This window comes from Parasteatoda tepidariorum, chromosome 2 (genome assembly GCF_043381705.1).
Source record: "Parasteatoda tepidariorum isolate YZ-2023 chromosome 2, CAS_Ptep_4.0, whole genome shotgun sequence".
NCBI classification, from domain to species: Eukaryota; Metazoa; Arthropoda; class Arachnida; order Araneae; family Theridiidae; genus Parasteatoda; species Parasteatoda tepidariorum.
The window spans coordinates 77587234-77601408 of NC_092205.1; the positions used below are offsets into that span (position 1 = coordinate 77587234).

Consider the following 14175-nt stretch of genomic DNA (forward strand, 5'->3'; position numbering starts at 1 on the left):
CATGAGAACTGAAATTTATCTTATTAAAAAACAGAGATATGTTTCAAACATTACGAAAGATTAAGATTACAATATTAAATAATATTTAGGAAAAAGGTTGCGTAACTTATAACATTATAATTACTCGAGAAGAAGTTTTGGAATGACGCAAACTATATTTTCCATTCAAGTTGAGTGTCACCTTAATTTATTTTTTTCGTAAATTTCGAAAGATAAAGGCGATTCGAATAAAAAACAATCATTAGTATTTGTTCAAATTAAAAGTATTTAAATCTTTTTAATTTCTTTGTTAATTTAGTTGGCTCATGTGGTAAAAGGATTTTCATTTTTAAATGAAATTGGGGTGGAATATATCAATCTAAAAAGAACTGTAATGAAGAAAAAATAAAATCTATGCACAAATGCAACAAAATTTTTTATTTTATTTTACAACACATATAAAAACAAAAATTTAAAAATAATAAATATTTAAAAACATTTCACACTCCGTGCATTTCAATTCATAATTTGTTTCCGAAGAATTAAGGTGCATCAATACTAATGCATGACTAATATTAATCAAAATTTATATATATAAAATCCTTAGCTGTCAATTACTAAAAAGATACTTGATAAAATCATTTTTGTTGACTGGTGCTGTAACAATAATCTATTTTGAAAAAGGAAAATTTCCATCAATATAAACATCTAGATTTTTTTCTACTACACTTTAAGAAATAAACATTCTACAAATGAATAAATAATTCGAATGTGTGTGTAAATGGATTAGCTGCTAACGTTAATAATTTATAATTTACATTGTAATATAAATTTTGGCTTTCGTAATGTTATCATAATATAAAAATGGTATAAAAAGTAAAAATACTAGAAATACGAAAACAAATTGAACTAATCTCTTGTTTGTGTGACAAGTTTTTTCAAAATTTCTTTATATTGAGAGTTTTTATTTTATTTCAAATATTTACATCGTGCAATAAGATAAGAGATAAATAAAAAATTAATTGTGTTAAAAACAGCGTAATAAATATACAACTAAAAATTGTGCTTGTGTGATACAAACATTTAGATTTGGAATTTTATTTGTTACTATGTAATTATTTAGCTTTATAACTGTTATTTGAGAAAAAAATGTTCTTAATTTGAATTTATTCAGAGCTGTACATTTCCTTATCCAATCATTTATAATTGTTGTCTCTGCGAGACTTAAAAATATATATAAATTTTAAAAAAATTGTCCTTTTATTAAAAATTACATTACTAAAAGCATTTCAATGAATAAAAAAAAAACAATTTGTTGCAAATATATATTTCAAATGACCCTTTATGTGCAACAATAAAAACAATAATATAATTTTTTTTATTTAAAACTTAATACTTAAGCTGCTTAAAAGATACTTTAAAAAAAAAAACTTTTTTTTTGGATAACTTTGTTTAAAAAGTATTATACGAGTATATTTTAACAAAACGTACATTAAAACATAAAATCAAAATAGTCTTTTAAATTCAGATGCAATTTCAAAATTACATTCATAGAGATCTATAAACAGAAGCTCATAAGAAACAAATAAAATCTTTGTGTGCATTCTATATCAGACCTAAGTCGTCATTGATATTTGAAATGAAATATCGTTTAATCACTTCACTTCATTTCAACCACGAAGATCATAATTGCTGCCGAGAAGCAGACGATTTAGCGGCGATTTCTGGTCAACATAATAAGATGAAGGGTGATACACATATCTTTGAGGGAATATCACAGCTTCCTTGGGCTTCAATAAGTTCTGCAAAATGGTAAAACATTTATTTTAAAAAAAATTTATTTAGATACATATAAATATGTCGAAATATTATTTACAAAAATTTCACTCTTCGAAAGAATAGAGACCGAAATTGCCATGCAATAAACTTTAAATTGAGGAAAATGCAACAGAATAAAGCAGACGATGGAAGATTAAATGTAAGACCAATAGAAAGAAATATGGAATTGGAGAGAAATATGTTTTATTACATCCAAGAATTTAATTTCTTGCAAAATATTTCTTATCGTAGTCTCGTAGGCAAATTGTTTGATGAAATTCTCTTATTTTCTTCCTTTGAAAAATGGTTTTAGAAATAGCATTTACATAATTTTTTACACAGAACGTGCTGAAGATAAAGTTTTAATCTCATTTTTCTATTTCTTTAGCAAGTTATCTGTCTATCAAAACATAAGCAAATATATTATAGTGAAGAACAAATACGGAATTAATAAGGACTAAAATTGTATTTTTGGACGGATGATATTATAAAGAAATTTGGAATTTCGAAATCGCTTTCACAGTAATAACTTTAAACTTTCTCATTAGAATTTATATATTTATGCATTTATATGTAAACGCTTTTAGAGTGTCAATATTCTTGTAGTATAAATTTTCAAGTTAAATTAATGTATTATTATTTAATAGTTTAAAAATATTGTCAATGAAAAATCTGAATATAAATTTTTTTACACTATTTCAGAATTCGAATAATCTTAAAGGGTTAGAGACCACTTCAGGATTTTGGGTAATTTTTTTTTTCAACTGTGCCTTAATGCTTTAAAATGATATACTCAAATTTTCAAGAGTAAAAGAAATATCTAAGTATATTTTACATTTTTATTTTCGAAACCCTTCACTATGTGCTTTCAAAAAGGGTAAACAAAGTTTTGCTTTTGCTTTTCATTGTCGGGTAGAAAAATTTAACTACTCAAAATATTTTTTATTTCTTTTGCTGTTAGAATAGTCCTTTAAATGAAATCAGTTTATCATAGTTTTAATTGATTTATTATAGTTTAAAAGTCGTAACTACAAAAAAGAGGGAATTATCAAAATACAATCATGGTAAAATTTTACTTAACTAAAGATTATTAATTTTTTCATTTCTTTGTATTTTTCTTTACTTATAAAATTAAAACTAAGTTATATGTAAAAAAATTTAAAGCTGAATACTACTAGATTACAACTTCACAACTCGCGAGTCAGGGATACAATACCTTATTTATGATTTGATATAATTAATTTCATTATTATATTATTTCTACGGCAAAAAAAAAGTATTTATGAAATATCTCTTAAGAATAATGACCCTTGAATTATAGTTAATCTCTTTTTGCTGAAAATTACGTCTGTTACAGATTGTTGATTATTTCAACTTAATTAATCTGTTTTAAACAAAACTATTTTGTTTCACTTACATTAATATGTAATAAATCTGTTCAAAGCTTTGACTATATCAAGTAAACAATAAAAGTTGAAAAATATTCTCGAATCACGATTCAATCACCAGTTGGCGTAATTTCTATTCTAGAAATATATACACATAAATCATACTTACTTCTTTGTAAACTACCATAAAAACAACTTACCTACTAAAAACAGTTAGTTTAATTAATGGAAAAAAAAACTAGATATTATCATTTTTTTACTTCTTCAAATTAAAAAAAAAATATTTAAATAATAAGAATGGAAATTAAATTTTCTTTTCCCTACAAAAAAGTTCTATAATTTCTATATACCCAAGAATAGTTATCCTACTTTTGATTCTTAATAACTACGGTTTCTGCAGTTAATATTTTCAGACGATTTTTTTTTAAATGCATCGTTTATTTATTTACCAATAACTTACCTTCTACAAGTTCGAAAATCTGATAGAATTCTAAAACGATTAAATATTTTTATTGAAGATATGTTATAAATATCGATTGTATCGATCTTAAGTTTAGAGTCTCACAAAATCGTCATAACTCAAACGAAATATAAAACTACATAAGAATAAATAGCATGTATTTTGAGCTTCAAAGCAAATGAGACAGAAAAAGGTTGTCATGCAAAATCTAAAAGCCAGCAGCAAGAATGCATCCTCAGAAGGGAAATACAAAAAGACAATTAAATCCCACCTGATAATAAATAACAATGATGATGAAGAGAAGCACAAAACATTTAAACTTCACACTCCACACTTCCATTCACTCAGTCTGTTGACTATGATTAACACCAAAATCTGGAAACCACCCATCACCTATTAGAATACACAGAAATAAATGCACTGAAAAGTTAAAAGCGTTATATAAATCTCCCAGTATGGGAAAGCTCACAGCGTTGCATTTGATGGGTAAGTTTTGAAAAACTGATTTTTATATCTGTTTTTTCTTCCCTTTTCTTTAAATTAAAAAAATGTTTGATAATTAAATGGAAATTGGATTAAGCTAAAGATAAGTTTTGTATTAAATTTATTGAAATTAGAAGAAAAAAATTGGTTACTAGGCTTTCCTAGTTCAATTCAAAGAAAAAAAAGTGCTCCTAATATCTCCCTCCCCCCTAAAAAAGATTAAAAAAAGAAAGAGAAGTTAAATTTGCTAGATCAAAAGAGCTTAGGCAAAGCCGATATCATTGTGTTAAGAGTTGTAATAGAAGTGTTATATTATTAATTTATATGACAATTTTTTGTGTTTAAGAAAAGACCATACTTCTTTTAAAATTTAATAATAATAATGTGAAATTCTGGCAAAAGTTTTGCTTGACTAAGGCATTTTTTTGATTGATAGTTGAGCATTTCAAGGTATTAAAACAGCTAATTACGAAACATAATTTTATTATTTACATTTGTTTGTGAAGTTGAAATAATTAAAAAAACATTAATTCTGTAAAAAAAAAAAAAAAAAAACAGAAAACCACATTAAAAATCGAAGACAATATTGTTGGATATTTGAATCAGAATTTTGAGCCTCTCCAATATTCAAATTATATAAAACAAGACCAACACACGAGGAACATGCATTGTTCTAAAATCATGTTAAACGGCTATTACCATAAAAAAACATGATTTTCTTTTAGCAAATAAATAACGTAAAATAATATTTAAAAAAATTATGTCATGATTTTCAATCATCAACTATTAGGGCTGGGATAGTCTGGTTGGGAGGGAGTTGGACTCGTGAAGTTGGACTCGTGACTCGGGAGTCGTTCGTGAGAATGGGAGTTCGAATCTAGCCGGCCGAAGAATCCCGGTGCACTTAATGGTGACTGGTGCACGTTAAATGTGTCGGGGTCATAAAGTCCTCCAAGTTCTCATAACAAATCAATACCTCTGGGAGTACTGATCCAGGAGTTCCCTTGTCTTCGGGATTGGGTTCAAAACTGCAAGACTACGGAACTTAACATTGATAGCAGGGAACTCAAAAATAAGTCAGCTGTTCAACGACGGTTATAAAACATGGAATAAAATCATCAACTATTTGAGGAAAGACGTAGGTTTTATATTCGTCTTTATTTCAAAATATCGGTAGATATTTAATAAAAAAATAGAGACTTAATTGCCTGAAAATTATGCGAATAGTTTGGTTTTTAAATAACTATAAAATATTTTCCTATATTACTGAGAATCCCTAAAGTCTTACAATAATAAGAACTTATTTTTAGCTTGAACTAATGAAAAAATTCAAAAAATAAAAGTGCTCGTGATTTGTTGCATATTGTGTTTATTTAGATAGTGCTGCGATAAAATCATGCTCACACTACCAACAAAAGCGATGTATATTATTTATTCAAGTATAATTAGCTACTACTACCAGCTGCATGTTTAGAAAAATAGCAAAAATTTCTTGGTTTGCCTGAAATTCTGTTCAAACAAATGTATTTCAGAATTTATCTCCAAAGTTTAAGCTTAAAATAGTTTTGTAAAGCTAAAACGCCAAAATAATTTTGTAAAGTTAAAATACTAAAAATTGGAACTGTAGTATTAATCCAAAACGATAAAAATGTAGCCACAGTTCAGAATACTTAAGGCAAAATAAATCATGTCAATATATATAAAATTAAAAGAAAAAAAAACCTGTTGCTCCTAAAATATGGTAAAAACGTTGAAATTTTTGCAATTGGTGTGCATGCTTTGAATATATGTATCTTTTTCCCATCTTTTACTTGATATGAAACTCTTGAGTATTATTATTTTAATAATAATTTCAATAAGCCATTATCAATTAATTACTGAATTATTTATCTAATTCAAAATATGATATAAAACTATAATATTTTGATATAAAACTTATAATTTATCAGTAATTGAGTGAGTAGTATAAGTTATAAGAGTAATTTCTTTATACTTTTAGTTTTAAATGTGTTGCTATATTTTTGGTTATTTTTAAATTTTTTCATATTCGTTTACAATTAGAAAAATAATGTATCTTTTGTTTGTTACACTGCAGCTGCTTCTGACTTCTGCACTATTAAACAATGCATTTGCTTCAACTATCATCGCTATAGGGATACTTATATAAATAAATTACAACTCATTAATTGCACAATAATCCGACCAATATCTAGTTTTAAACTACCAAATTATTAAATTATATACTATTAAAATGATTGAATGATTCGCGATTCGGCCATTTAAACGGCATAAAAAGCCATTTGTATACTATAGTAGCGCAGGTCGTCGGGCTACCGAAGCGGGGGTGCCATCCCCTCCGCAGAGGATCGAAATTGTGATGGCATGTCTCTGGATCATCCTCCGGGATGTTTCCCAGACAGTCGCCAATAGCCCATTGCGCAACTCTAGTGCGACGTAAATCAACAACAACAACAACTATACTATAGTAGGAAAAAAAGTTTAACCCTTTCTCTGTCAGCATCGCATCTCATACGTTCGGCGTTTTTGTGCCCGTATGGTCGTCGTCGCATGTCGTGCGATGAAGAGAAAAGTTGCATCATTGAAATTTAATTCGTCGCTACTTACACGTCTTTTTAAGTCCCGCTATAATTTCTGAATTACGGAATATTGCTAAGAGATGTCGCAATTAGTCCCACTTTCTTTACAGTTTTCTCAGTGAGATTTCCCGTCCTGAATTGAAATCAAAATCATTATGTACTTTCTGTAAATTCGCTTTCATTAGTGTTACCTTTGCATGTCAAAATAGTTATGATAGTTTTGTGACTAATATGATTTTTACGCTCTGATGCCCAAGACCGATTGCCCAGCTGTTTTAATGGTTAGGTTGGAAAATTATTTTCCAAAATATTGTTTACCTAATTTTAATAATTATTTGTAGCAAAAGTAAGTAAACATAGTGTATTTTTAAATATAAAACTTCGGTGTATTGAAAGAAAAACTGGAGATCAATGAACGGGGACATCACATATTTAACCACCAAAAGGTCAATTAAAAAAATGAAGTACCCCTTCTTCCCAAAAGAAGTCTTAGTTATCACCCTAAATTTACTGAGAAGGTCGAATGGGAGCGAAGCTAAAACGTTACTTTCAAGACAAGTGAGTATTTTTTTTATACGTATATTAAATTTTTTTCCATATTTATTTATTTACGTGTAAGAAACGGGTAAATAGACAGTATGTTCTAATGCCACTGCCAATATCAGCAAGCTTGCTTGGTGAAACCAAGCGAATTTTACGGCAGAGGGTGCTTTTCTTGTTTTTCAATGGAGCCATCAATGGCCAAGGATAAGACTTCAGCCACACAACCCGTTTGTAGGCTGGACTCATTGTTACATAAATTCATTCATCAACAAATCGTCATTTTGACCTGAACCAGAGAACGACTAATCTCCAATTCTATACCCCGAGAGGTATAGTTTGTTTTAGGAGCATGGAGGACTTTGTGACCCGACAGATTTAACGTGCACCAGTCACTATTTACCATTTACATTTGACCGGCGAAGATCGAATCCGTGACACTATTGTTTCGCTAAGTAACAATGCCAGATGCCTAAATAGATATTGGTCAAAATTTGTACAAAAGTTTTTTATATAAAAGTTTTTATTTAAATCATTGAAAGCTTCTAAACTATTAGTTCAAAGGACTTAAACTTGATCACATTCGAGTCAGTATTTAAAAAAAATTATAGAAGATAAATATTTCTATCTAAACAAAAGATGTATTAAGTTCCCTCAACCTCAGTAATCTTAAGATGACAACTAAAACTCTTCTCGGAAGAGACACAAATTTCAGATACTCATATCGAATTTTAACAAAAGTTTTAAAAATAATTTATTGTTTTAATTTATAGTTTTCCCTTTAGATTTCAACTATTTCAGTATTCCCTCTCTTCATTTTAATTATTTTTTATTTATTTTAATATGGAAATTGACCAATAGCCTTTTACAATTTTTGTGTTCATGTATTAATAGAGAGCGTTTTAAGAGCGCCATGATATTTCAAAAAATCATTTTCATGCTAATCAATATTTATATTATTTTTAAAAACCATTCAACCTCTCATGAGAAAAAAGAGCAATAATTTTATTTGTGATTTTGTCTGACTTTACGTGTTTCTAGTCTCTGCATAAATTTTTTTTCAATCTTTTAGCACTTAACAGTCAATTTCATTACTACTTCTGTACTGCAATCATTTGCGTCCTACATCCGGATAGATTATTTTTACACAGTGTGTACTTTTAAACTTTTTTTGTACGTTTTCAGGAAATAAAAGTTTTCAGAATTCTAAGAAATAAACGCTTTTTAAAACTAAGTGGTCTCAATAGGAACTGAGAGAAAATAACTCAAGATTCATAAAAAATAGGCTTATAATTATTTTTCATTCCATGCATTTGTAACAAAAACAGAATAGTTGAGATAAAAAATAAAACAATTGCCCTTGATCTGCAGGTATTTAGCCCTTTAACATGATGCATTAAAGTGTTAAAACAAATGGCAATCCACCTATTATAAAGTTGATGATAGGAAATTAAATATAATTAAATATTAGTCCCTTTGACTGGGTAATGTGAAACAATGGGGGAATAATTCCTTTAACGCCAGATTCATTCATAATAATAATCCCAATCATAAAATTTGTTTTATTTTATGAACAAGTTCTTCTGAAAAACAAGACGGAATGGCTAATTTTAGACGCATGAGCAATAAATATATATCTAGAATGTTTTCTTTGAAGCGTTCCATTTTGATAGCAAGGTGGTCTAATGAGATTTATGATTTAGAAATCTTAATACTAATCATTGAAAATTTCGTCGAAAACTTTGTTTTCATTTCAAGTTCTTGTATTTTTAGAAAATTTCTGAAATAAATATAGTTTTCAGACAAAGTTTAGACTGAGAATTCAAAATTGGGGAATAGGAATTTGTTTTATAAAATTAAAAGAATCACTGAATGAAGATTCTGGTGTGAGAGTTTCGTCCGCGTTGGACGCTATGTCTGAGCCTGTGCATCGGTAATGATAGCATTAGAAACTGTGGCACGAATCCTTGAAGAAGAGTAAAAGTTTCATATAATAACGTTAAATCTTTTTTTCTCGAATAGATTGATTTGCTTTCTTGTAAATACGTATAGTATTTCGGCATTTTTAATGGCATTCGAAATATTTTGGGAAATGCTTCAGATTTGCAAAGAAGTATTTGCAAGATTACAAGGCTTTATTAATGATTAAAAACATAGAAACTTATTTATGTAATGAATCTAAACAACATTTTTTCTGGGACTTGCTGGAATTTTTATTTATATTTATAAAATTTTGCTGTGCTGGTTAATTTTGCTTGGTATGTCACTCAGGTTTTAATAGTTTAATATGTTGCCCTTCTGCGATAAATCAGTGAAAATCCAACACACACGCAATTATATTATTGAAAAATGTGAGGGGAAAAAAGCTAATTTTCTGAGTAGGGTTCCACAGCGAGATAAGTTCCCAACCACATGATTATTTAAAAAAAAAGTTGAGCGTGCTGGACTCTTTGGCTTTTTAATTCCAATCTCTCTCCCTAAAGAAGAAGATTGCTTATTTCCTTTTATTGCAGGTAAAAAAAAAGTATGGAATGCACATCAGCATTTTAAATATCTGTATGTCCTTATGCACTTATTTCTTACATTGTCGCTTTATTAAAGTAATAGGGCCTTTGTCCAGTACTTCTGACACTGATATATTTTTAGGTTAAGCAGCATTAAGGTATACATTTACCGGATATTTTCTACACTATTTTTTGGAGTTAAAGGCCATCTTCCGATACTTCCAAACTTGAAATATTTTCTAATTTAAATTGAGTGAAATTTGTAACAACCACCATGAAAAAACTTATCAAACTATTTGCAAAAAAAAGAATTTTCCTGAATGCAATCAAAAATAAATAAAAAAAACAACAACACAGGATGTGTTCGAAATGCTTTTAAAAGCCTTTTATTATTAAAAAAAGTGATATTTTATTTTTGTTTCAAAATTTAAAATCTAAAATAAATTCAGCCTATTTGCTCTGAAACATAAAAACATGCATTCGACTGATGTAAAAGAAGTGGAGCAATCCCTTAAGGAGAAGACTTGAAATTGAAGAGCTAAAGCTGCAAGCTCAATTTTTTTTTTTACTCTTGCTTCCTGGTCAAAAGTTATACAGGAGGAGATAATTCCACACTCTAAATTCTAAAGGAAATTTTTCTAAAGCCACATTCTATAAGCACTTCTCTTTGTAGGTAAAAATTAAAAAATGCACTTTTACTCTCATTTTATTAACTATAAAAATTTCAAAATTACTTTGATTACTGTGTCTTAACAAAAAATATGAACTATCGTCAGAATTTTGGGATGAAATTTCATTTTAAAATAAAAGTATTGTTTTCTCTGTTACTTATTTTTAATTTCATTTATGGTAATTATTAGGAAAGACAATATGTATATTCACTTCTAGCAATAGCTCTATAATTATAAGTTCATGATCAGATTTATGGCATCGTTCCAAAATAAATAAAATGACCAATTTCTGTCACTACCCAAACTAAAAACGTGGGTCACAGTACTTTGGCAATAAACTTATATCACTGCCGAAAAATTTAACAATTTCCTTTTTAGGTATAAAAAAACAAATACCTAAATAAATAAAAATATTTTCTATGAAATATATATGAAAATAAACCTAATTTAGGTTCGCTAGTGTCTTAATATTAAATAATTGTTTTAAAAACGTTACAAGACAAACTGTAAATGTTAAAGAATTGATAAGGTTACAACTGGGTTAAAAATGAATATGAGAAGCTAACTTAACTGATGTAGCGTTAATGAAATTTAGCACGAAGTCACGTTAAATGTTAGTGAAACAGAGATAAAATTAAAATATAAGTACAAAACATGCAAAGGGAAAAGAAACATTAGTGAAATTTATTAGTGAGAAATACAAAATTGTTAGTGCATACAAAAGGTCAGTTAAACATGCACACATGCAAACATTTTTAATATTAACATGAAATACAAAATGCTGTAATGAAACATAAAAATACATAACAAAGAATTTGGCAAACATTAAACAAAACACAAACATTGAGAAAGGTGCAGAAATAAAACACTTGTACAAATAACAAAATATAAAGTGTGGGGCTTTATTTTTGATAAATGTTTCTTTGTGTTGGGTGCTTTTCAATACAAAGGATATACAATTAAAAGGTGCTGTTTAGCAATTTGTGCAGTTTACAACCTCAAAGTTAGAAATATTTTATGCATTTTCATACTTAAGTAAATTGCATTTATTTCTGATGTTAAAAATACCGAGAACTTTTTTAAATTCTATAATGCATGATTGTGTGCAAAAGTGATTCAATTGCTATATTAGTCAACAGGAACCGAATCTTTTAATCGGTTATCGATAAATTTTTAACGTATTTGTTTTAATTAAATATTGAATTTGGTTTTATGCCCACTTAAACTGGAAATATCAATATATCCTTTAAAACCTAAAGAATCTTGCAATCATCTAAGTTCATCGAAGAAACCTCTCTGTAGATAAATTCTTGTTAGTCATCAGTCATACTCATTATTTGCATGTAACCATACGAGAAAAAATTCAATCTACTTTGTATTGATTATAGAAAAATTCACTATCAAATCACATTTTTGCATTAAACATAACGCCAACTTCTTGTAGTGCGACATAAAAATGCATCTATTTAGTTCAATTTTATTTGGCAAGCTAAATAAGAGTGCTTAACATTATTTATCGGTGATCCATTTTAAGCAGCTTTATTAAAAAATCACTTTTTTTTTAGAAATTTATTTTCGTGAATTTATTTCGTGAATTTATTTATTTATGAAATTTATTTTCGAAATTTTTTTTCTCAATAAAAGTTATATGCTTGACAATTTATTCCGGATATTTTCATTGTGGGTGAAAAATTATTACTCTGCATTCAATATAGGTGGATAAGAAAAAAAATTTAAAGAAATTTCATATTTTAGAGAAGCTTCTTCAAATTAACTGGCGGGAAGTTTCAAGTTTAAAATGTAAATTTCTCTGTTTGAGCTTGCAAATACGACTCCAAGTGTTGCATGAAACCTCAATATCAAATAAAAAACTTTAAAAAAAAATTGAATTTAAATATGTTGCAAAATATTTGATTTTGTAGTCACTCAAATCGTTTAATCAAACTCACGTTATTCAAATAGTTAATAATCAGTCATTAATAGCTATCAGTCACTCAAATTAGCTATCAAAAATATTTTTTCTTGAATTAAGAAAAAGGAGAGACAAATTGCTACAAAGTTCCAGTGAAAAATGTTAATGAATGTAAGATATGAGGAAGCCCCAGATTCAAATTTTGTTTTCCTTTCTTTTCATTCATTTCTCAGTATTTTTCAGTGCAAGTGTTCACGAAATATTGTCCAATTTTGTTTTTTCTTCTGAAAAAATAGTTTATTAATTTGAAAAATATTGAACTTCAGGAAAGATCCATACAGTTAGTAAATAAAGAGAATGTATTGTATTGTCTAAAGTATATGATATATAGTGAGTTAAATTTTTCCTTCCTATGAATAAAAATTTAAATAAAATTAATTTTAAATGCAAAAGAATTTAACTCAGAAAGCACTTAAGTCTGTTCAAATTTTATTCTTATTGTGGAACTTACGCTAGGGAAAAGCTTACTTATCTCCTACACTATTTGAGCATTATAATTGTTGCAATATTTAATTATTAATAAATTTATTTATTTATTAATTTATTATTTTTTCTGGAAATAAATTTTAAACTATTCGAGGAGATTCATATTAAATTTACTATGAAACTATTCAAATATATTAATTCAGCACCTCAAATTCTAAAAAAATGCTTGCTATCAAAATTTTCTATTGAACTTCGTGTCATTTTTTTTTATTGTTAGTGTCAGAAACAATATCTGATGAATTAAATCAAATGGATAAAAATTCCTTAGCAACTGAGTTTCAGTTGAAAAAAAGCAAAATGTGTTATATTTCAATGTGATTCATATTTATTGTTGAGAATTTCTCAGATATTTCATTCATATTTCATTCAGCAGCATAATTTGAACTCTTAAATCATTCTCATTATCTTAGTTTGAAATTTCACACACAAAGAGCAATGCATTAAATCATCAGTTTCAATTAGTATATTTAATATTACAATAGACTGAACAAGTGCTTTTTTAACTATAATATTCAATGAAATGATATGTGATTCTAAATGAGTCCCAACTTAACATGTTTTAAAATCACTTAGTTATAGAATAATGAATGTAATAGAATATGTATACATGTATGCATTTATCTAAGGATATTATATAATTTTTTTTTACTAAAATTCGTCAGATTTGAATAAAAATAATTGGTGAGTTACCTAACTTGGAATTTTTGGAGCTCACTCCAAGCTGCTCTGACGCGGCAGTTTGAAAACAACCAAAAAAGTTTATTTGATTTTAATCTTAAGAGTAGAGATATTTCATCCTTCTCTTTTTGTGTTGAATTAAAATGTTTTGAAAAGCGACCTTTTTTTCTGACTGAATTATTTAAAATATAGGAAAGAATTATTATTAAGTAAAGAACAATTTCATCAGGTGAAAAGAAACTTTGAACTAGATCATTTGAAAAATCAGCTTTCTATTAGGGTTCCCTTTTTAAAAGTTGAGTGAATTAGGAGCTATCTCCAAAAAGTCCGTGGTGCAAAACTCAGCCAATAACTTCAGTTAGAAAAAGAACAAAGATTTTTTGGGCAAGAAATTCCGCAAATGGAATTTTCTTTTTAAAAGCAAAATGATATCTCCCCTTTTTTTAACTTGATTTGTTGACAAACCTTCTGTTTGGATAACGTAAATTTTAAGAGCCCACTATAATTAATTTTAAATGCATTCAAACTTATGAATTAGTTTTATTTGCTCATTAAATTATTGTTATGATGAATTCAGGAAATTTTGATTACAGAGTCTT

At 27.5% G+C, this 14175-nt stretch overlaps 1 protein-coding gene across 4 annotated transcripts in view; it reads right to left on the bottom strand.

Moving 5' to 3' along the window:
- Positions 1-402: 402 nt before the first annotated feature.
- Positions 403-14175, bottom strand: part of LOC107446375 (carboxypeptidase D) — a 79117-nt gene continuing 65344 nt past the window's right edge. For 2 of the 4 annotated variants that reach the window (XM_016061002.4, XM_043054974.2), the window contains exon 10: positions 403-1781. In XM_016061002.4, coding sequence (XP_015916488.1) covers positions 1650-1781 — 132 coding nt within the window. In that variant the 3' untranslated portion in view covers positions 403-1649. Of the gene's footprint in view, positions 1782-3916; positions 4039-11104; positions 12637-14175 lie in introns of those variants that run through there. The other 2 variants (XR_001584376.4, XM_071177780.1) reach the window with 2 other exon arrangements.